This window comes from Pituophis catenifer, unplaced genomic scaffold, assembly GCF_029215685.1.
Source record: "Pituophis catenifer annectens isolate HBS135680 unplaced genomic scaffold, rPitCat1.0.hap2 SCAF_4, whole genome shotgun sequence".
NCBI lineage: Eukaryota > Metazoa > Chordata > Lepidosauria > Squamata > Colubridae > Pituophis > Pituophis catenifer.
Window position 1 is genome coordinate 37165851 of NW_027256884.1, and position 25281 is coordinate 37191131.

Here is a 25281-nt window from a genome sequence, read left to right on the forward strand (position 1 = left end):
AATGTCACTTCAAAACTCTCTATTTTATGACCACCACGGCTTTTTAGCAAATTTTCCTAGGAAATTCATATGACAGAACAGAACAGAATAGAATACTTTATTTGGCCAAATGTGATTAGACACACAAGGAATTTGGCTCTGGTACAGAAGCTCTCAATGTACATGCAAACATGGATTGAGTAATAATCATCATAATACTACCAATAAGGGAGTAGTAAAGAAGATAGGAAGGATAATAAAAATGCTACAGCCGTACATGGGTTAGTAGATTTGAATTTCATATAAAATGCATTCTTCAATTAAAAAAGATACATTTAATCGATTCTGTTAAATTTTTAGATTAAATAATAACATTCATTAATTAACATTCAATGGAATTTGGGGTATTTTTTTCTCTTGCCAACCTTTATTTAACAAATTCATAGAACTAATTTTTTTTCAGAAAAAATATAATATGACAACTTTGAATTAAAAGTAAATAAAATACTTAGATTCTTATGCAGATAATTTCTATAAAACTTTAAACATGAGATTTAGTAATCGTGCTTTTTCACATGCACATAAAAGGCGGCCCTGGATGTTGAAAAGTCAGATGAAAAGCTCAACAGTTTTGTAAAAACAATAGAAGAAGAGAAAGATTATTATAAATCTGAAGCAGAAAAGTTGAAGAAGATGTATCGAAGTACAAGTCCTAAGCGCAGCGCGTCTTGTTCTATTTCAAAAATTTCTTCCCCAATTCAGGTATATATTTTCATTTTCTGAAAATACAGAATGTATGCATTTAATTTTTATTGCTTAATTATATTGAAGTTATAAGATTTAAAAATTAAACAGATCTTATTCGCCAATGAATTTATATAATAATATAAAGTCTTTAAGCTGACTTGAATTTTGATAAGCTGAAGGATACAGTATATCACGGAAATGATATACCCCCTTCACATTTTGTAAATATTTAAATATATCTTTTCATGTGACAACACTGAAGAAATGACACTTGGCTACAATGTAAAGTAGTAGTGAGTGTACAGCTTGTATAACAGTGTAAATGTGCTGTCCCCTCAAAATAACACAACACACAGCCGTTAATGTCTAAATTGGTGGTAACAAAAGTGAGTATACCCCTAAGTGATAATGTCCAAATGGGGCCCAAAGTGTCAATATTTTGTGTGGCCATCATTATTTTCGAGCACTGCCTTAACCCTCTTGGGCATAGAGTTCACCAGAGCTCCACAGGTTGCCACTGGAGTCCTCTTCTACTCCTCCATGACGACATCACAGAGCTGGTGGATGTTAGAAACCTTGTGTACCTCCACCTTCTGTTTCAGGATGCCCCACAGATGCTCAATAGGGTTTATGTCTGGAGACATGCTTGGTCAGTCCATCATCTTTACCCTCAGATTCTTTAGCAAGGCAGTGCTTTTGGAGGTGTTTTTGGGGTCGTTATCATGTTGGAATACTGCCCTGCGACCCAGTCTCTGAAGGGAGGGGATCATGCTCTGCTTCAGTGTGTCACAGTACATGCTGGCATTCATAGTTTCCTCAGTGAATTGTAACTCCCCAGTGCCTGCAGCACTCATGCAGCCCCAGACCATGACATTCCCACCACCATGCTTGACTGTAGGCAAGACACACTTGTCTCTGTACTCCTCACCTGGTTGCCGCCACACACACTTGACACCATCTGAACCAAATAAGTTTATCTTGGTCTCATCGGACCACAGAACATGGTTCCAGAAATCCATGTCCTTAGTCTGCTTGTCTGCAGCAAGCTCTTTGCAGGCTTTCTTATGCATCATCTTTAGAAGAGGCTTCCTTCTGGGATGACAGCCCTGCAGACCAATTTGATGCAGTGTGCGGCATATGGTCTGAGCACTGACAGGCTGATCCCCCACCCATTCAACTTCTGCAGCAATGCTCGCAGCACTCATATATCTATTTCCCAACATCAACCTCTAGATATGATGCTGAGCACGGGCACTCAACTTCTTTGGTCAACCATGGTGAGGCCTGTTCTGAGTGGAACCTGTCCTATTAAACCACTGTATGGTCTTGGCCACCGTGCTGCAGCTTAGTTTCATGGGTTTGGCAATCTTCTTATAGCCTAGGCCAGTGGTGGGATTCAGCCAGTTTGCACCATTTCGGGAGAACCGGTTGTTAACTTTCTGAGCAGTTTGGCAAACTGGTTGTTGGAAGAAATCATTAGGGCAGAGAACTGGTTGTTAAATTACTTGAATCCCACCACTGGCCTATGCCATTTTTATGTAGAGCAACAATTAGTTTTTTTCAAATCCTCAGAGACTTCATTGCCGTGAGGTGCCATGTTGAAATTCCAGTGACCAGTATGAGAGAGAGGGATAACAGCAAATTTAACACACCTGCTCCCCCTTCACACCTGAGACCTTGTACCACTAACAAGTCACATGACACTAGGGAGAGAAAACAGCTACTTGGGCCCAATTTGGACATTATTACTTATGGGTGTACTCAGTTTTGTTGCCAGCAGTTTAGATATTAATGGCTCTGTGTTGCGCTATTTTGAGGGGACAGCACATTTACACTGTTATACAAGCTGTATACTCACTATTTTACATTGTAGTCAAATGTCATTTCTTCTGTGTTGTCACATGAAAAGATATACTTAAATATTTACAAAATGTGAGGGGGTGTACTCACTTCTGTGATATATTGTATATCTATATAGTTTTCTTGGCAACACTATTGATATGGTTTGCTTCCTCCTGAGACATAATTTTTAAATTTGCTTCTTCAATTTGTTGTATAACTGGAATTCTCTGATGACATAGTCAGATCAGACTTAGTTTCCAGTTTCCATCCCAATATATACAAAGTTTAGCTATCCTACTTACCTAAGTAATAAGAACTTACCTACTCTCTTTAACCATAGTTGCCTGTATTGCATGGATTGATTTGTGATGGTTTAGCAAAAGAATTATTGTGTTAATGGGAACTGGAAGAAATACATGACATTTGCTCATTTTTCCTTTATTTTAAATGCGTAAGATATATATATATATATATATATATATATATATATATATATATATATATATATATATATATATATATTTCAAATCGTCCCTTTAAAGCATATGCTTTTTTATGGTCAAATAATAACATTATGAAACTAATAAAAATGTTCAAATAGTTTGAAATTTGGAATATTGCAAATTAAATTTATGTATTCTCCCTTCCAAAAAAGAAATAATTTCAAAATGTTAATATAGAATCTTGCAATAAATTTAATATAGTTGAAAATGGGCATTTTATCTCCATTAAACATTTAGGGAAATCACTGTGATAAAGAATATCTACAAATTTTGGTAGAACGTGATGAGTTTAAGACAATGCTGGAAAAATATCAACGTCATATAACTGAACTCCAGGGGAATATCAAAGTCCTCATGGCAGAAAGAGACAAAGCTGTTTGTCTTTATGATCAGGTAATTTTTGGATAAAGCATTTTGGTAAAAACAATTTTTGATGTATTACAAGGTATATAAATTCCCATATATTATAAAATGTCTTCTAAGTATTTAGGATAATCTCAAATAGCCTTATAGGTATTGCCTTCCCTAAGATAGATAATATTATGAGTTGGAATTGTTAATAACTTTCCCTACATTTTGGAATCTCTGTCTGAAGATATCTCTGTAGCTTTATATTTTAACCAACTTGTTAAACTGTTTTGCTCTTCTAATCTTTTTATGGGTTTTTTTTGTATAAAGTAAACAGTAAAAGTAAATTATATTGCTTCTTTTGGACCTTTACCTCCATATTTGTCTTATATGAGGATGTATAATACTTTGTGCACTGCTGATAAGGAAATGATTCATAAATGTGAAAAATAAAAGATACAGTGAATAATAATAAATAAATAGAAGTTATCTTTTTCCTATGATCTTATGCAGAAACCCTAATGAGATAAAAATTTAATACATAAAATGTTTTTAAGATAATGGGTTTATTTTATTTAGCAACTTTTTTCACAGAAGCTAGTTAGATTATTTTTTGGAGAAGACTGTTATTAATAAGTAAGAAAGGGAAGATCTCCATGATTTTGTATTTATCAACAACAACTTGTATGTATCTATCAACAACCAATAGTAGACTGCCTTTGAATACAGGTTTCATTATTTATTGTAATTGTCACTGATAGACCTATGTTATTACCATCCTTTATCTTTTGGATTTTGAGTATGAGGAATAAAACCAGTTAGAAAAATTGCTGTAAGCAGTTCCTATTCCAAGAGGAATAAATAAAGGGATAGCTTAAAGTACATATAGGTAAATGTGTTAAGACTAATGCTTCTTTCCCTGGTTTTAGGGAAACCATTTTATATCTTTCTTGTAGCAAAAAAACATGCAGTCCCAGTCTTTAGCTCATTTAGTTATCTTGTATTAAACTTACATTTTATCTCATTTTATTATATTATAGATAATATTCAGATCATATATTTTGAATTTATGTAATTGCCTAATGTATATTGTACACAATCAATAGGTGCCCTAGATTATAAATCCTAGAAAGGAACAGATAATGCTGAAGAACAGAGCTATTGGTGCATCTCTCTCTGTATCATCTCCTAGTGCTAGTCCTTGTTAATGGCAGAAGTTGTTCTATTACTGCTATTACTGTTATCCTATTTAACATCTACATGAAACCACTGGGTGAAATCATCCAACAACACGGGGTGGGATATCAGCAATATGCTGATGATACCCAGCTGTATATCTTCACCCCTCGTCAGTTCAGTGAGGCGGTAGATGTGATGTGCCGGTGCCTGGAGACTGTGAGGATCTGGATGGGAATCAACAGGCTCAAACTTAACCCAGACAAGACCGAATGGCTCTGGGTATTGCCCCCTAAAGACTATTTCAAGTGTCCATCCTTGGTTCTGGGGGGAGAGAAAGTGCCCCCCTCAGAACGAGCTCGCAATTTGGTGTCCTTCTAGACTCACAGTTGAGATTGGAACAACATCTGACAGCTATAGCTAGGGGGACCTTTGCACAGGTTCGTCTGGTGCACCAATTGCGACCCTACTTGGATCAGGAGGTTCTCCTCACAGTCACTCATGCCCTTGTCACCTCACGGTTGGATTATTGCAACGCACTCTACATGGGGCTACCCTTGAAAAGTGTTCGGAGACTACAGTTGGTCCAGAATGCAGCCGTGAGAGTTATAGTGGGTGCACCTAGATACACCCACATTACACCAATTTTCCAGGAGCTGCACTGGCTCCCTATTGGTCTCTGGGCGCAATTCAAGGTGTTGGTTATTACCTTTAAAGCCCTACATGGCTCAGGGCCAGGCTATCTTCGAGACCGCCTTCTACCACATAGCTCCCAGCGACCAGTAAGATCCCACAGAGTCGGTCTCCTCCGGGTCCCGTCAGCTAAACAATGTCAGCTGGTGGGCCCGCGGGAGAGGGCCTTCTCTGTGGCTGCCCCGGCTCTCTGGAACCAATTATCTCCTGAAGTCCGGACCGCCCCCACCCTATTGGCCTTCCGGAAAGCACTGAAGACCTGGCTCTTCCGGCAGGCCTGGGCCGTTGATCTCATTATAGTGATCTTGCAAGACCTGGCCACAAATTGGAGTGTATGTGTTTTAACGTTTTAATGTTTTAATGTCTTCTTTTAACTTTTGTATGGTATATTGTTGCATTGTTTTATTCTCTGTTGTAAGCCACCCAGAGTCCTTGGGAGTGGGGCGGCATAGAAATGTGACAAAATAAATAAATAAATAAATAAATTGAAGAAAAAAACCAATTTTAAGTCAAATTATGTACAAATTATGGAGAAGAGTTTTAGTTTTCATGTCAACCACCAAATGTCTAGGATCAGATTTGTTAATAAGTTAAATATTCAATAAATATTTAGCACAAATTGATACATATCTCAATATTAATTTTAAACACCAGGCACAGGAAGAAGTAAATCAACAAAGAAAAGAACTTATGAAAATCCCCAAAGCTTCTACAACTGCAGTGACTGTTCAGGCTGTCTTGAGACGTGTGGAAACAGAAAGGGATGCAGCCATTTCTGATTTTCGAAGGATGGCCGCTGAACGTGATAGCTTGAGAGAGAGGTTAAAGGTTTGACTTTTTATCCAAGCTCATTTAAATAGTATATGCATATTATACCATATTCCCAAATATTTAATCTACTAAATTAAAATTTAGGACACTGAAAAATAATTTAAAATGATTTTTGTTTGATATAGATTGCTCAAGACACTGCATTGAATGAAAAGGCTCACCTGGAACAGAGAATTGAGGAACTGGAATTAAATATTCAAAGTGTAAGAAAAATGTTCTTGAAATATATTGATAAATGTTGACATTTATCAGTAACTAAAATGTATGAATATAACAACTTGGTAAGATATATTGAAATACCTTTTTGTACAGCTTCATTAATTATAAAGCCAAGAGCTTTAAGCCAGTTTGTTTTAATGTTTCAGGCACTGGACTAGGAGTGAGGGTGGGTCCAAGTTCTACTCCTGCCTTACACATGGAAACTGATTAGGCCACTCAATTTCAGCCTTGAGACATTTGGAAATGGCAAATGATTTCCAAAGACTTTGCCAAGAAAATATATGTACTTACCCAGGCAATTGTCAGGAATCAAGACTAACATTAAAACAACATAAGAGACAGCAATTCTCAGGCTAGACTTAGCAGATATGTAAACATTCAACAACTTGTATGACTTTGTATGAAAGAGGTGTAAACATTTAGCTACCTTTGATTATTGTTGTGTGTTGAATTTGTGGATAATGTAGTTCAGACTGGAAAAGTACCTCTTGGTCTTGGCAGTATATTGATTATATATTTATTCCTAATTCTGCAGCTTACACTATTGAGCATCCTACCAGAAAGGCAATTCCTTTAAGTGAAATTCTGAAGCTCAACAAACCTTTCTCCATTTCCAAGAGGCATGCACTTCTTCTATTCTCTGTCATACTTCTCTTCTCTTCTGTGTGCAGCTTTGATTTCACCTTGCAGTTGTGTTTGTAAAAAACTGTTCAAGAGGTTTGGGATAGTTTTCTTCCCTGCATATCCTTTATCAGCAGATACTATTATTGGAGATAAACTAGTGTTTTTAACAAGGAGCTATTGACCATCAAGGAAGCCTTTCAGAATTGGGACTTTTCCCCCTCAGCTTCCATTCTGTCCTGAAAAGTTTGCCTCCACTCTAGTGAAACTTTGGAAGCTGTGTTCAGCAAAAGTAGTATTCTTATTTGCAGGCCTAGATTATTTTAGTAAATTTATTGCCATTACCTTTTCCTGGCAGCCAACAGAACTATGCTGGAATGACTCAATTGATGAAAGAAATGTTGCAACTCTTGTCATGAGACCAGCCCAAAAGTCCTTATCCTCTTTTCAGTGGCTTATATATTGCCATGCAAAGCCTCTTCCCTCCACATAAGGGCCTTGGAATAGTTAGTTTGGACTTTACAGTGATCTGCCATATATAAAAAGCCTGCATACCATCAGTCCATTTCATTCCTTGTCATGGCTTGTTTTCTGAGTCTGTCTGTATGTGATTTCAACAAGTTTTACAGAATGATAGCTTGGATAATCATTTGATTTTTGACAGACATCCACAATTCACAACAGATCTTTGGAATACTCTTTTTCAACTCTTGGATGTGAAGTTCCACCTCTCTAGATATCATCATCTACAACTGATGGAGAAACTGTGGAACAAATGCCAGAACAATTCTTACACTGTTGTGGAAACTGCCAGCAGAATAATTAGCCAAATATTCTACCCATGGTAGCCTATAGCCGTGATGGCGAACCTATTGCATGCGTGCCACAGGTGGCACATGGAGCCATATCGATGCGAGAGTTGCCCTAGCTCAGCTCCGGTGGGACTGGAAGTCGGAAAACCGGCTGTTTCCGGCCTCCGGGGGGAGGGGGAAGGCCCCTAGAAAGGCTCTGGAGCCTGGGGAGGGCGAAAAATGGGCCTACTGGGCCCACCATGCTATCATGTGCCAAAAGCTGCGGGAGTGCGGGGGGGTCATGCATGCATGTATGGGGGGCGGGGCACATTGAATTATGGGTATGGGAACATGCACGCAAAACTTCCCCCGCGCTCCCCCCAGTTTTGGCACGCGATGGCAAAAAGGTTAGCCATCATCGGCCTATAGTAATTCATTGCGAGGGCCTTTTTCTAAAATAAATATTAGTGCTCTATGTTTATCATAAAAGCATACTCCAATTTTGATGGGAAGACTGCTTTTAAAAGAAATTAGTTTGTTACTCTAGAAAATGACTTTTCCTTCTATAGAAAATTGGGAATGCAAAATTTCAAGTAATCAGTTGAAAGTGAAATAATTGTATTCTTAATGATTCTTTATCAGCTTGATAATGAACGATTAGAACAACTATCGAAAATAGCACTGTTGAAGGATGCTATTGAGTCTATAGAAAGGGAGATGAAAATATTGGCAAGAAGGGCAGCAGATTCTGAAAGTGAACTTAACAGACAGAAAGCAACTAACACTTCACTAAGGTAAAGAAAATAGATTGAAACAATTATGTATGTATGTTATTCATTTAATTTAGGCCTAGATGCAAGCAGTTCTTCATTTAAATTTTTTTCTGATCTAAAAATGTGATAATGTATGTATTTTACAATATGTTAATTGCAGGAGCTCATTTCATACTGTAGTTCTAAATATATAGGTGCTTGACTTGAATATTAAGGATGACTCCCTTTTTTAGACATTTAGTGGCAATATATACTATCAATTTATAGCATCATCCAGTCACCATTCTGGTAAAAATCCTGAATCTATTACTAATACTTTACAACAGCAATGTCTAAATGATATTGTAAACCACTAAAGTATCTTATTTCTGAAACTATTCTGTTGTAAGCAATGATGAAGTTATTATCATTAATTTGTTTTTATGGGTACTGCTCATTTGGGTGCAAATATTAATTTAAATGCCTTATTGTTAATTTTCAGTATACTGAATGAAAAGATAGAACATAACTTTACAGAGGCAGAACGACAACTTTCAAAGAAAAAACATGAATTACAACTTTTTCAAGAGAAAATTATGTGTTTGGATGAAAAAATTGGTATGTTTAAATAACATCTTTAAATAACTCATTTTTAGCTTTAGACATGTCACTTTTATTATATATGAATTGCAAATTCCTTTACTAAGAATTTTGCTTTAAATTCCTTGAAATAACTCTTTTATTGATTCATTGTATGGATGGATTGTATACCAAAAAATGGTGCAGAAATGCCTCACAATAAAAAGAATAAGACATCAAACAAATTAAACACAGTAAATTAATCATCATCATCATAAAGCATTCAGCATATTATTAAAACATTGTTAAAGAATTATTAAGTTGCTACTGAAAAATGTTAGTTGATCATCTTAATCATTCTCATGCGACGTAAGAAGCTATCTGGGTAAAGTCCAAAGAATTGATGGGGGCATTATCTTACGTTGTCACCTGGGAAAAATTTGAACCTGAGGAAGTTGACAATCGTCGGTGAGGTGAGCTCTGTCATTGGTAGGCTTGGTTCTTGCCCCATCTGACTAGTGTAGGTGGCCAGGGAGAAAGTTAGCTTCAGGCCATGGTGAAAGACTGATGGGAGGTAGATGTACCAGATCCACAAGAAGCTGGCCTTGGATTCAGCTGTGTTGGGCAACTACCAGGCAGTCTCCAATTCTCCTTGGAGATTTTTTTTTTTTAATTTGATTTATATGCCACCCTTCTCCGGAGACTCAGGGCGGCTTACAATGCGTTAAGCAATAGCCTTCATACTTTTGTATATTTATACAAAGTCAGCTTATTGCCCCCACAAACTGGGTCCTCATTTTACCTACCTTAGAAAGGATGAAAGGCTGAGTCAACCTTGTATGATGGTTGTCGTTATTACTGTTATTAAATGTTGGATTATGTTTATATATTTTGTTGAGATTTTTTATTTTGTTACAGATGTTATATACTAATTTTTGTTAGCTGCTTAGATTCTATTGATGAAAACAGCTATTAACAAACATACAATTCAGAAGACTGAACTAATAACATGTGCTGATGCCCTTTCCTCATGTCATCTCATGTCATATTACTTTCCTTAAAAAAACCAAATTAGTGATGTAAAAACTAAATAAATACAATTTTATTAAATAATAAATACATTTTTCATATTTCTTTTATGATTTTCATATGGTAAGAGGAGACACTTTTCAATAGAGCTACTTTTTACTGTAAAAGTGCTGTGATTTTTATTATTTTTTTTATTTATCTGTTCCCACATTTTAGCCAAAAGTGGTTGCCAAAGCAACTTATTTATAATATGTCCTTATAAAATAAGTTTTTTTCACTTAACAGTTAGATATTCATTTAAGAACTTCTAGGAAAAGTGAAAAAGAGGTAGGTAGAATGCAGATATATTTATACTGCATATATACTGTAGCCAATTTTGGTCCCCACATTACAAAAAAGATGTTGAGACTTTGGAAAAAGTGCAAAGAAGAGCAATTAAGATGATTAAAAGGCCTGGAAACAAAAACATATGAAGAATGGTTGCAGGAATTGGGTATGGCCAGTCTACAGAAAAGAAGGACTGGGGGTGACATGATAGCACTATTCCAGTATTTGAAGGACTGCCATAAAGAAGAAGGGGTCAACTTATTTCCAAAACACCAGAAGGCAAGACAAGAAACAATAGTTGGAAACTAATCAAGGAGAGAAGCAACCTGGAATTGAGAAACTTCCTAATAATGAGGACAATTAACTAGTGGAACAGCTTGCCTTCAGAAGTTGTAGGAGCTTCATCACTGGAGTTTTTTAAGAAAAGACTGGACAGCCACCTATCTAAAATGGTATAGGATGTCCTGCTTGAGCAGGGGGTTGAACTAGAAGACCTCCAATGTCCCTTCCAGTTCTATTCTGACAGATTGATTTAATGATGATAAAATTTCCAATCACAAAAGCAAATTTCAATTGATTTAGATTAGTTTTATGGTATTCAAAACACAGTTACAGAAACCCTAGTCAGAAGTCTCAGCATGAGAAAGCTGGCTGGGAATTCTGGGATTGTAATGTTATTGCAACTCAAGGATCCAAGTTGAGGAAGGTTATTTTACCTTTTGACTCTTGATTTTGGAGATGTCATATATTGTATGTTTAGACTGAATGATTCTCACAGTAGATTCTAAGAAGTGTGTGTATTTCAATAGTAATTTTCATGTAATTTTTATAAAAAGGTATTTCTTTAATAGTTCCTTCTATTCAGTAATAGCAATATCAATAATTTGCATTTACACCTATAAGTTGGATATTCCAAGTGTTCTAAACTGCTAACCTAATTGTTTCCATGATTGATCTGATTTTTCTTCGGCAAAGAGTTAAATAATCTTCTGAGCCATTGCCATCTTTTCTCAAGTTTAGATTTCTGTTCTTCTCTCATTAAACAGCTCTGAAATAATCCTCCAATCAGTTCATTGATGCCTGGTAGTTTATGAATAATTGCCTATAGATTTTCCAGCAGATCCTGCCAAAATCCAGCTCCTGTTATTTGGACTGCTGGGATTGAAACAGCTGTAGTTTGATTAAGGTGTGGGTTTTGGTAAAGAAGAGATTAACAATATTTTACGTTGCTGAAGAAAAGGAAGTATTGTCATTACCATGGCAAAAAATGCATGCTTTTTATCATCTTGTTTTCCCATCTGACTAACAGTGTCTGTGGCTCTGCTGCCTGTATAGTTCATCTAGTGTGGCCTACCAGAAGGTTCCACCAAACTGGCAGACAAGTGTGGTCACTGCGGGATCCATGCTGGATCATATGTATTTTATACCTTCTTAAGCATTAAGGATATTTGATACATGATTCTACCAAATTGTTTTAACTTAGTAACAAGTCAATGGCCAATTAGTGACTTAATAGCATCATCCAGTGATATTACAAAGTTTGTACTTATTGGAGATAATCTAGCACAAGAATGGTCAAATAAATCTAGATGATGCTATGAAATGCTAATGGGAAGTGATGATTCTCTGTCAGTTGTTCTTTCTGGATTTAAACATGTAAACAAAATATTTATTTGCTGCAAGCTAGCTAGTGGGAAAGAATTCACAAGCCTTTTGAGAACAAATTTACTTTTATGAAAATCAGAAATATATAGCAGTAGGCAGCTCCTTAGAAAGACTGAACCAGAAGTATATAAATGATAACCAGCATTTTGAATTGGGCTTAGAGAACATACTGAATGATGTTTTGGAAAGCTCAATGTTTCAGAAGCCTCATTCTCCAAATCATGCACAAAAATGGGTCTCCTGCCATTCTCAAGCTGAGAATGTCATTCCCAGGTCTTGTAAGTCATTCTTACAAGACCTGGGGAAAACAAAAAGGTTTCTAAAGAATTGTGAGAATGGGATACCATCTTGCAGAAGAAACAGGAGGCCAGCTTGCAAAAGGAATGTGACATTGCTTGGAGAAAGAACATGAAGCCATCTTAAGGAAGGTATGGCACATGCAGCTGATGGGATGCACAGCTTGAGAACAGTGTGAGGTGGCAATGGCCAGGGGTGTGGGTCTTGATGCAGCACTTCTCAGTGGCAAAGGTGCTGCAAGGGCTGAAGTAGAGGTCTGGGGATAGTGGCAGCTGGCTGAAATGGCATAGGGTTATGCATAGATTGGTAGAGGATATAGATAGGGGGACTTGTATTTGCAGTGGTAAATACAGGTGGACTGCTAAGTGCCTGAATTTTGATTGTGTGATGATGGGGGGGTGCTGTATTGCCTGTAACTTTGAGCACAGGTTATAAGTCAAGTTGTAATTTCAAACAGTTGCTGAATGAATAGTCATAAATTTGAGACTGCCTGTACTACCAAACCATAGCTTCCACACAAAAATGTTGGTTTCATACAGAAGCATTCCTAGGGGAATGGGAAATGTCAAAAAATTCAAAATGGCAACCATGTGATTGAATTCTTTTATTACGTGCACAGAAACCATCTTGATGTCCCCCACTTCACCCTGGCCAGGTGAAATGTATGCTTCTGAGCTTTGCTTGATCAGCCTGTATATTAATTTGATAGATAAATTGGTTTATTATTTTGTTTTCAGAACAACTTTCAAAAGAAAGCCTGGAGCAACAAGGTCATATTTGTACTCTTAATGATACAATAAATGAGTTGGAAGCAGAAAAGGATTCTTTACAAGATCTTCTAGAAGATAAAAGAGAAAAAATTCTTACATTTGAAGAAAGTTTGGCCATTAAAGTAAGTTTAAATATGTGAATGCCTCTGTGGTTTTGATTAATACTGTTTTTTGTATGTTCATAGTTTTGTGAATTATCAAGAGGACTTTATTTTTAAAAAACTGTTTTACAAAGCATATATCATCAGTAGATCAATCAAAATAAAACATATAACTCATTTTTTAAAATTATGAGTATTGTGTTAAGACAATGATAATAGAAATTGGAACAATTATATTTAAAAACTGCTGAGTTGATGCAAGTTTATTAATTCACATTTTGATTATTGCTGACTTTTAGGATTGTTGAAAAAATATATGTTTATATGTAAATTATATACATGTTTAAATCCCAGAACATTATTATTCAGGATGTATTAAAACGGTATACTTTTTCTTAAAACAGTTTTTTTCTCATTTTTTAAAAATAGCCATTCTTACGGCCAGGAATTTCTAGTTTTTATGCAACACATAGTATAATACTATTTGTACTCAGTAAATGTAAATGATCCACTTGACCCTTCAGTATTCACGATACATAACCTTTTCTTCATCGCCTGCATCCCGTTAGCTGATACTTTTATATGTTGTCACAAGGAAGCCTCCCCTGAATTTACATTCATCCAAACCACTTCTATCAGAACAACTGTGTTTCAGTTTGTATCTGAAACATAGCAACCCTATTTCACTCTATATATGAGTCAAAAAACTTGAAACACATATGTCTCACTTTTGGCATGAAGCATTCTATGGAATGTTCCTTTTTGTAAACTTTTTTTGTTTAATTTTTGTTTGCCTACTTATATGAAATTGACAAAGTGTAATGGTATGATGGAATGACTTTAGGAGACAATGGGAAAATCTATAGCCAGGAGAATAGCCAGATAAAAGCAGCTTAGCTGGCAGAAGGAATATGGGCACAGCAAATGTCTTAGAAGGCTCCCTTCCTAATTTCTTGCGTTTGTAAGGTGACAGAAGAGAAATGTGCTTTCAGAGTTGCAAGATTCTTTTAATATAATGTTCTAATAAGTATAATTAGTTCATGTGGGTGTATTTTCTGTCTGGATGTGAGACTGACACTAAAACACTTTTTCAGATTTTGTTTCTAACTTTGTGTTTTTCTTAAAAAAAAGTACTAAAATTGCTGATATCTGTTAAATCAATCTAGCAATATCCAAACCATTTAGGTTTTACAATATGTATTAATTTGTATTATTTAATAGTATTTTTGGTATATATTGTATTTCTACAAAATAATAACTGATAGTTTCTGTATAAATGACTCCCAAATAACTTTCCTTATTATCTTAATGTTGGTACTTGAAATACATACTCATATATCTCATCAACAATTATTGGGAATTGTTCTTTGAACCAATTAGATAGATTAAATATTGTTCCTTGTGGGAGTCCTTATATGAGTCCTTTCCATGAGCTAAACAAATATGTTTTTTGGCAATAATCTAACTTAGAATGATGTCAGATGGCTTTCTGTAATGCTAAACAATTTTAGAGGACAGAAGAATTGAATTTGAAGATTTTTTCTGTTCAATTTGAACTTTTATAAATGGGGGACAAATAAGAGATCCAAGGTTTGATTTGTTTGGGACCATATCAAAAGATGAACGATTAAAAACGTCTCTGTGATAAGATGTTGATCCAGATTTCCCCTTTCTACATTATTTTTTAAAAGTCTGGATATGGCAGCTAACTGTGATAAATGTCATGTTTTGCTGTAAATGACAGTACTTCTTGAATCTGGTTCTGTTGGAAATAATTTTTTTCTTTTCTTTTCAAATCAGCTACATATGATTCTAATTTATTAAGTCCATAATTGTGGAAAAATATGTGCTGTGTAAATCTACAGTCAGGTCCAGAAATATTGGGACATCGACACAATTCTAACATCTTTGGCTCTATACACCACCACAATGGAGTTGGAATGAAACAAACACAATGTGCGTTAACTGCAGACTGTCAGCTTTAATTTGAGGGTATGTACATCCAACTCAGGTGAACGGTGTAGGACTTACAGCAGTTTGCATATGTGCCTCCCACTTGTTAAGGAACCAAAAGTAATGGGACAGAATAATAATCATAAATCAAACTTTCCCTTCTTAATACTTGGTTGCAAATCCTTTGCAGTCAATCACAGCCTGAAGTCTGGAACGCATAGACATTGCCAGACGCTGGGTTTCATCCCTGGTGATGCTCTGCCAGGCCTCTACTGCAACTGTCTTCAGTTCCTGCTTGTTCTTGGGGCATTTTCCCTTCAGTTTTGTCTTCAGCAAGTGAAATGCACGCTGAATGGGATTCAGGTCAGGTGATTGACTTGGCCATTGCATAACATTCCACTTCTGTCCCTTCAAAAACTCTTTGGTTGCTTTTGCAGTATGCTTTGGGTCATTGTCCATCTGCACTGTGAAGTGCCATCCAATGAGTTCTGCAGCATTTGGCTGAATGTGAGCAGATAATATTGCCCAAAACACTTCAGAATTCATCCTGCTGCTTTTGTCAACAGTCACATCATCAATAAATACAAGAGAACCAGTTCCATTGGCAGCCATACATGCCCACGCCATGACACTACCACCACCATCTTCACTGATGAGGTGGTATGCTTAGGATCATGAGCAATTCCTTTCCTTCTCCATACTCTTCTCTTCCCATCACTCTGGTACAAGTTGATCTTGGTCTCATCTGTCCATAGGATCTTGTTACAGAACTGTGAAGGCTTTGTTAGATGTTATTTGGCAAACTCTAATCTGGCCTTCCTGTTTTTGAAGCTCACCAATGGTTTACATCTTGTGGTGAACCCTCTGTATTCACTCTGGTGAAGTCTTCTCTTGATTGTTGACTTTGACACACATACACCTACCTCCTGGAGAGTGTTCTTGATCTGGCCAACTGTTGTGAAGGGTGTTTTCTTCACCAGGGAAAGAATTCTTCGGTCATCCACCACACTTGTTTTCCATGGTCTCCCAAGTCTTTTGGTGTTGCTGAGCTCACCGGTGCATTCCTTCTTTTTGAGAATGTTTCAAACAGTTGTTTTGGCCATGCCTAATGTTCTTGCTATCTCTCTGATGGGTTTGTTTTGTTTCTTCAGCCTAATGATGGCTTGCTTCACTGATAGTGACAGCTCTTTGGATCTCATCTTGAGAGTTGACAGCAACAGATTCCAAATGCAAATAGCACACTTGAAATGAACTCTGGGCCTTTTATCTGCACATTGTAATTGGGGTAATGAGGGAATATCACACACCTGGCCATGGAACAGCTAAGAAGCCAATTGTCCCATTACTTTTGGTCCCTTAACAAGTGGGAGGCACATATACAAACTACTGTAAATTCTACACCGTTCACCTGAGTTGGATGTACATACCCTCAAATTAAAGCTGACAGTCTGCAGTTAACGCACACTGTGTTTGTTTCATTCCAACTCCATTGTGGTGGTGTATAGAGCGAAAGATGTTAGAATTGTGTCGATGTCCCAATATTTCTGGACCTGACTGTACATGTTATTGCACTCTTAGTCTTATAAATGTTATGAAAAGATGTTTTAATTAAAAGAAACATCTGGGGGTTTGTTTGTTCCATTCATCTCTTTTTACTAACTAAAGAGAAATTTTAATTTATTTTCAAGGAGAAGACAATTTCAGATCTGAAAGGCATTCTTACTGACATGGAACATTCATCAAAGTAAGATTCAGAATTCTAAATTTAGATTTTCCACTTAAATGTTTAGATTAGCTCAATGTATAATGCTAGAAATATTGTTTAATAACTTCATTTATTCTATATTTATCATCTGTAAGTAATTTTTGATTCCTCTGTATAGAGAGGGATTTGAAGTCTAATGGTTTTAAAAATTGTAAATAGAAGCCAGTTTTAAACAATTGTTTTAAATTCTAGTCTTTCTATTATGGAAGAAGTGTCACATTGTATTCACAGTTGTTATATTCTTATCCATGTAGAATTGGTATTATGAAGAGATTTTATGTCATTCCTTTTTTGCTAATATTTTATGTGAAAAAATTGTGTTTTTTTAATTGTTACATAGGCATTCTACTGAAGCATTATGCAAGTATGAACAAGATATTGGCAGACTACACCAAATGTTAGATGATGCTAATAGTGAACTTAATCAGACTGGCAGAGAGAAAGATATATTAACTAGGGAACATTCAAAACTAAAGGAACAACTTTGTGCCTTTAAGCAGGAAAATCAGGTAAAAGGTCTGTTTGTTCATTTGTGTCAGAAGCATCACAATGAAAATAAGGCACATTATACAATATAAAATGTAAAATGTAAAATACAATATTAAAGTATATTCAAGTTAACCAAATCTTGGCCAGAAACTAGGAACATTAATTGTGTTCTGTTTCACAGCCATGAGATCCTCAAGTGAGCACTGATCAGGACCCAAAGGAAAGATATGCATATATGTTGTTGTCTGCATGTCACCACAATCGCAAAGGGCAAAGGCCACCAGATAGCCCCATTTGTTCAGAATATCTCTGGATCTTGTTGTACCCATGCACAGTCTATTCAATGATTTCCATACTTCCCAGTTTTCATCAGACCCAGGTGCCAGCTCCAGCATTGGTTCCATCCAGTGTTGTTCTTTGTAGCTTTCCATAAGTCTATTTTGCTTTTAAAAATTTCAGTCTTTTATATAAAATAGTAACAGCATATACTTACTGTTTGCCATTATATTCTCTGTGCCATCATCTCTCTATCCTTCCATTAAATCCCTATTCAAGTCCTATTTAGTAAATTTCTGAACATTTACCTTTGTGTAATTGTTTAACTTTGATATTTCTATCAAAGATATCTATAATTTATTGGGTCATTTTTTTCAGCAAAGTAACAGTTACAGTTTTGAAAATCAGTAGTTGGATATATGAACATTAAGAACTTTCTAGCAAACTCTTTTCTCTGTCTAAATTATTTAAGTATAAACAAATGCATAATTGTACATATACATTTATGTGAATGAATTCTATCTAGGTTCTTATACATTTAATGACCATTCAAAGATACAGCAGCCTAGGAAAGTAAAGTACTTCGAGTTGTTGTAAAGTATTAAACTCTTCCTGCAATCATGTGATCCCAATCTGGATGCTTGGCAATCTGTTCCCACTTATGACAATTGTCAAACATCTCATGATCATTTGATCATTTGCAATCTTCTCCTGCAGAAAAACGTCAGTGGTAAGTCCCACAGGGAAGTTTGCAAGCTGTTTCCGCCTAGTGAAAGGACTCCCTTCCATCTCTGGAACTGGCTTAAGAGGCTGCCTGCTAAGAGGAACTGAGCTCTTTTGATGAGATGGAAAAACTGAGCTTAGATCTGAAGATCTGAGACCTATTCCTGCACGCTGATGAAGGTTCCCTTTCCATGAATGGAGGAGAGCTGACGGACCTTAACTCCTGCTTATTTCTTTCAGCCAGCCCCTAGAGCCGAGAGGGAACAGAAATCCAAGAGGATTTTCAGCTCCAGAGTAGAGAGTAGTAAGGCAAGGACCCCGAGGTGCCTTAAGCAGGTAGCTGAGGCCTGATGGAGGCTATGTGTGAGGTTCTCATCACTCAAGGGCTGAAAATCCTGCTTGGATTTCTGTAGAAAGGATTTTTAGCTTCTGAGCAGAAAGGCAGTGCAGTAAGGCATATGGAGGGCGAGAGAGGGCTCTGGGAGGCCTGGTGTAGGATGCACACAAGTGTCTCTCCTTCAGAGGCTGAAAATGCTGCTTGGATTAGCAGGGAGGATTTTCAGCTCTTGAGTGGAGCCTCCCAGGGTCTTCTCCACCCCTACTGATGTACTCTGCATTCCTTATCTGGGACTTCATTTGCTTAACTAACTTCACAATTGCTTAATAACTGCAACTGGGAATGCCAGGATTGTGGTCATTGAGCACAGCAATCAAGTGGACAGTCATATGGTCCCTCATTTGATCATTTCATTCAATGACTGAGATTCTGCTACCAGTTGTGTTGTTAAGCAACAACCACTTGTGTTTGCCTCAAATTGCAGTTAATAATTATAAAGGTAAAAACTGCATGCTATCCATATAAGTATGATGAAATCCCATTTTCAACTTCTTTTGAAAATGAAACTAGCCTTGGACATCTACTAAGAAATGGAAAGATTTTATTTTTATTTTATTCTGCCTTTTTTATGTTAAGGCAGCATACATATTTATGCTCCTCACCTCCTATTTTCCCCACAACAGCAATTCTGTGAGGTGGGTTGGGTTGAGAGAGAATGGCTGCCCTAAAATTACCCTATTATTATTATTATTATTATTATTATTATTATTATTATTATTATTTCAATTTATATCCCGCCCTTCTCCTGTTGGACTCAGGGCGGTGCACAGCCAAGGATAAAAACATACCAATACAAAATTTAAAATCAATTAAGAGAATTATACAGCATTGGCCCACAAGTTTCATGCAGAAAGAAGGAATAGAATTCACAGCCTCCTGGTTTCTAGCCTTAGCCATTATTTGCCAATGTTTTATTTATCCAAAATGGTCAATGAATTCTGATAGCTAAAGTGCGAGATGAGGATAAGGAAGATCAAAATTCAAGTCCATCATCAATCATACAAGGTCAATGGATGACTTTAAGCCATTTTTAAATTCATAGGGTTTTTGTTGTAAGGAAAAATTGGAAGTTAATAATACTCTATATGTATCTGTTTTTGAATTCCAGGAGAAAAGTGGGATTTAAAACAATAAAAGCTGTAAATAAATATATATAATTGGGTTTCTACCATAATATGTTCATCTTAAACCTTAGAATTCTGCTTCATCAGATCATTCATCTTTAATATCGTAGGCTGAAGTAGTAGCTTTCTTCTCCAAGGGATTATTTATACTCTATGCATGCTCTTTTTAATTGAAGCAAGATGGAATTAAATCTTGTACTCACTTCGTTTTCATTTTGGATATGTGGAAAAAATGTATCCTAAAGAATGAGGAAATTCTTGTGGTTTATCTCTCTTGAACACCAAAAAGAATGCATGAATTAAAGTTTCATGACTTACATTTGCTTACCAACTTTTTTGCTGGATTAAATACTATGGTTTCTGATCCTCAGAAGTCACTTCATTGGTGTGCTTTACATATTCCATTTGTGTTAATTAAAAGTTATCAAAATTTAGGAAGGCAGTAATATAGGAGTCATAACAAAGTGGTTTGTTTTTCATTTTGCTTCAAGGCTGTCAATCACCATGTTCCTTGAACTCTGTACATTTTTGTCTTCTTCTTCCATAAGCTTACTATCCTCTTCCTTGAAATTCTGATTTCCATACTGAGCAAAATTCAGTGTTTTATCTTTTTTTCTCATCAATTTTTTTAAGTGATTTAATTATGTTTACATGGTTAGTGATGCTTCCTTCATGGAATCTGAGTGTTCTGTTAGCAATAATTAGCAGACCATTTGAACCTTTAGCTATCTCAAATTTGCAGTAGCTACACTGAAAATAGCTTTTTGCTGGCAGTTACTATAGTCTATCATGAAAGTAAACTAATAGGTCTCCTCTTAATCCATTAATTATAGCTTATTATTCCCAGGTATATCGTTTCTACCCAAGGTTGTTTCTAGTTTTCACTTTAATTAAGGTCATTGTTTTGTCAGTATTTCTTTTGGCTTCAATAAGACCATTAGAGAGTTACCCATTACTTCATATAGTGTCAAAGAACTTTGTATTTTGCCAAGAATAAACTTGTGCATTTAGGAAACAAAATCAATAATCGGAGTGATTGTTTATGAACTCTAGACAGACAAGAAAGGTCTTAGCAACATTGTCGTAGTGAAATGCACATTGGATTATCTGTTCATTTGTACAGTATATGTCTTAGAAAAGTTTCTGCTAATTGAGCCCTCCGCAGGCCCACTCATCTAGGGAAAGGGCCACTATAACTGCTCAACTTTTATTGAACAAAGGATGACACTATTGAAATACATTTTCCCAATTTTAAACTTACTTCTCTTTTTACATGTACCAGTACAACTTATTAATGTGTTTAAATATCAAGGCATATTAAAAATATGAATAAATTAAACATAAGAATTAATGCTTTGTATTTGTTTGACAGCTTTTATTTGAGAAACTCAGTACATGTCAGAATGATCTGGAAGATATGAAGTTGAAAACTGAAGATTTTCAAAGATTGAAGTCTTTACTGAACTCTAAAGTAAGTATATACTTTGAAAAGATACCACTATAAAAAGGCTTAGTACAAGGCTTCCTGCCACAATAGGCAATTTCAAGATGTCTCTCTCTTTGAATGGTTGGTGCTTAGAATGGGCATGGGCAATTTGACCCCCATCCCCTTTTTTAAAACTCAGAGAGACTCCTTTAATTGCTGGTAATTATCTGATTATTGATAATTGAGTGAAGAATTTCCTATCAGTTTGAGATGAAAGAACACAGGAAAGCCATCCTGTAACAACTGCCATAGCACATTAAAAGGAAGGAAACTTTACAAAAAAAACCTGATCTTCCTCACATATGTGATATGTACTGTATGGCCCTACACACTGTGCAGTCTTTGTTTACCAAGAGGTTGTCCACCTCTGCTTTAGAGCCCTTGCTTATAGAAAGCACAGTTACTTCAAGATACCTTCTTTCGAGCAAAACTATATACTACAAGATAAATATGAGATTTCCACTTCCATGTTTCCCTTAAAATGCTAATATAGAGAACAGAATTTTGAAGAGAGATTTGTCAGATGAGAAGGAGCTGCTTTATTCTTCCTCAGTTTCATTCTCACTTGCAGGTGATTTTTCTCTAACTTTTCCTTGAAATATATTACTTGGGAAATGGCTACTGAAAAAAGTTTAAAGGAAAAGCTCTTAAGTGCAGGAGGCAGTTATAACTGCCTTCTCCCTTTGGCTAAATCTTTCTCTTTTTAGGAAACTAGATATGCAAATTACATGTTGTCCAGATCCAATTTCTTAATTGTAAATACACAGCAGCCCAATCTGGACTAAGAACACTGTCCACATAAAGAGGGAAAGCTAATACCGCCTCCTAGATATACAATAGTCCAGGCAGGGACAACTTGAAAAAGAACAAAACTTAGTTGTTAAAGAGGAATTTTTCTTAAAAGCTCCATATGCAATGGGAAGAGTAATTTTAAAAAACCCTAAAGAGGCCAAGGGAAAAAAATTAAACTTCTGCTTCACCATGCTTAATTGTTCCCACTTCAGACTATGCTACTATGGACTTACCTGTGCAATTAACTAAATAGTATTTTGAATATTTTAGAATGTTGTCTACACTAAGTCTTTAAAGCAAATTATTATTTCCAAAATTGTTACTTACATGGATATAATCAAGTATAGGTCTTATCTTATAAATAATTGATCACAGGAAGATATTTATTCCATTTTAAAGATCTACCCTGGTAGAGTACTGGTAGAGAGCACAATATCTATTTGTCACTGCTTTTATCTGATATATTTTTCTAAGTGCTCAATTTTTGCTATTATTTTTAGTATCCGACCTACCTATACTTGAAGTATAGACCCAAATGTCGGTGACTGTCATAGCTATTTGTACCGCAGTTACAATAATAGTGTTTTTTATGAAATTTTATTACAATTTTTAAAGATTTATTAATACAGGCCAATGAATTTTACTTTGCTGTGTAGGGCTGTAATAAAAATTTTGATTTGATCTGATTACAATACAGTAATTTTTAAATGCAGTTTTCAAGGCCCATAGAATCTTTTATTTTATGACATAAAACAAAGATACACTTACATACATATGTGTATATGTATGTATGTATGTATGTATGTACCATATGTATGTATACAATTTGCAGTATTTAGATATCAAAAGAATACAATGATTTGTTTTAATATAAAATCAAATTTGTTATATTAAAAACCAGGGAGAGATGTCTCAAAGATATAATCCAGTTGTAAAAATAAATTGAAAATATGGTATAAAATATTAATAATATAAATATAATGCACATTACAAAGAGATATTACCTATAATATTGCCTTTAACATTAAATTTAATTTTACCAATAGTATCCATTCAAAATACTGTAGATGCAGGGCTCAACATTTAAGATAGCCAAATGAAAAACAAAAGAAAAAGTAAATAAATAAATAAAATAAAAAAATAAAGAGGCCAGTTACTTGAGTCTGACCCATTTCAGAAAATCTTAATTAACAGCTAATTTAGAATAATTTTTTTAGCAATTAATATAAAACTATTATTTATATTTTGCCAACAAAAAGTGCCTTAACTCTTGTAGCTTCCTAATGATGACTTAGATGATAGCTTTTTAGATATTCAGTGTTTATTAGTGCCAGGGGTTCAATCCTGACTGGCTTAAGGTTGACTCAGCCTTCCATCCTTCTGAGAGAGCAGTAAAATGGGTACCCAGATTATTGGGGACAATATACTGACTTTATACACCGCTTAGAGAGTGCTGTGGAGCACTGTGAAGTGGTATATAAGTAAGTGCTATTGCTATTATTGTATGATTAAAAGTTCTAGCTGACTGCAAAAAGCAATCCTGTCAGGCTCTTAAAAATATTTAAAGACTGTCCATTGAATTTCTGTGATTGTGCTCAGACAATGGATTAGCTTTGACACTTCTGAAATATTGACCTGAATGCTTTAATTGATTCTAATTGGTTATTGTGTGATTACTTAAGATGTTTACATTTATAGTACATATTTTCGTGATCAACATTTGCATATGATAAATTGGATCCAGTATTGTGTGAGGAGAATGTTATTTATCCAAAGACTGATTCCCTACCTGCCTCCTTTCTGAGCAGTGTGAACTGTAGTGCAGGAAAATTGCCTTGGAAAAGAGAGTGCTAGTATGGTATAGAGTCGAAGTATTGAACAAGCACTGAGAAGATTCAGGTTAAAGTCTATTGCCAACCATGGAAGCTTGCTTGGTGACTTGGGCCCACTCACTCTCTCAGAATAACCTAGTCTCTTTTCTTTGTACTGGAGAAAATTGGAGGACAAAATGCTGTATGCCACCTTGAACTCCACGGAGTAAGATAAATAAAAGCATTTTTAATCAGTCACTTTTATTGTAAATAGCATGTAACTATATATGTGATGCACTTAGTTTGCATGAACCTTTAATCTAAAGGAGGTTTTAAAAGCAGGGGTGTCAAACTCGATTTCATTGAGGGCCGCATCAGGGTTGTGTTTGACCTCAGGGGCCAGGGTGGGCGTGGCTAGCTTGACATCACTCTTGTCAAGGGCGTCTGTGGTGGTCCAAGCGCTCTGCCAGTGAAAACAATCTCCAGAGCTCCATTTTCAGCTGTGATGGTCTGCTGCTGCCCTCTGCCAGTGAGAATAGAGCTTGGGGAGGGCATGTGTGGCCTCCCCCCGAGCTCCATTTTCACTGGCAGAGGACAGTAGGAGGCTGTTGCAGCCAAAAACGGAGCCTAGGAGGGCTGCATACTCCATTTCCACTGGCAGAGGCACCGCAGGCCGGTCCTTTGCTGATTCTAGGCTGGCTCCCCGGGCCAGATCCAAGCACCGGCCCCTGGGCCTTGAGTTTGACACCTTGTTTTAAAAGATATCAGGATTTTATACACAATAGCAAGCCTATAAATGTACCATTAAATGTTATACAGATAGTCCTCGACTTACAACCACAATTAAGCCCAGAATTTATGTTGCTAAGTGAGAAATTTCTTAAGTGAGTTTTGTTATATTTTATGACTTTTCTTGCCACACTTGTTAAGTGAATCACTGCAGTGGTTAAATTAATAACATGGTTGTTAAGTGAATTTGGCTTCCCCATTCACTTTGCTAATCAGAAGGTCGCAAAAGATGGTCACATGACCCCAGGACACTGCAACCATCATAAATATGAACCAGTTGTCAAGCATCCAAATGTAAATCGTGTTACCATGGGGATGCTTACAATGGACATAAGTATGAAAATAGTCATAAGTCACTTTTTTTCAGTGCCATTGTAACTTCGAACAATCACTAAACAAACTATTG

At 36.0% G+C, this 25281-nt stretch overlaps 1 protein-coding gene across 2 annotated transcripts in view; it reads left to right on the plus strand.

Annotated features, from left to right (window-relative positions):
- TSGA10 (testis specific 10) overlaps positions 1-25281 on the plus strand; it is a 46159-nt gene that overhangs the window by 8298 nt on the left and 12580 nt on the right. Inside the window, exons 5-14 of one of the 2 annotated variants that reach the window (XM_070943269.1) lie at positions 568-741; positions 3309-3464; positions 5943-6116; positions 6245-6322; positions 8393-8544; positions 9005-9120; positions 13137-13291; positions 16912-16967; positions 17329-17497; positions 21370-21468. In XM_070943269.1, coding sequence (XP_070799370.1) covers positions 568-741; positions 3309-3464; positions 5943-6116; positions 6245-6322; positions 8393-8544; positions 9005-9120; positions 13137-13291; positions 16912-16967; positions 17329-17497; positions 21370-21468 — 1329 coding nt within the window. Of the gene's footprint in view, positions 1-567; positions 742-3308; positions 3465-5942; positions 6117-6244; positions 6323-8392; positions 8545-9004; positions 9121-13136; positions 13292-16911; positions 16968-17328; positions 17498-21369; positions 21469-25281 lie in introns of those variants that run through there. The other variant, XM_070943270.1, reaches the window with a different exon arrangement.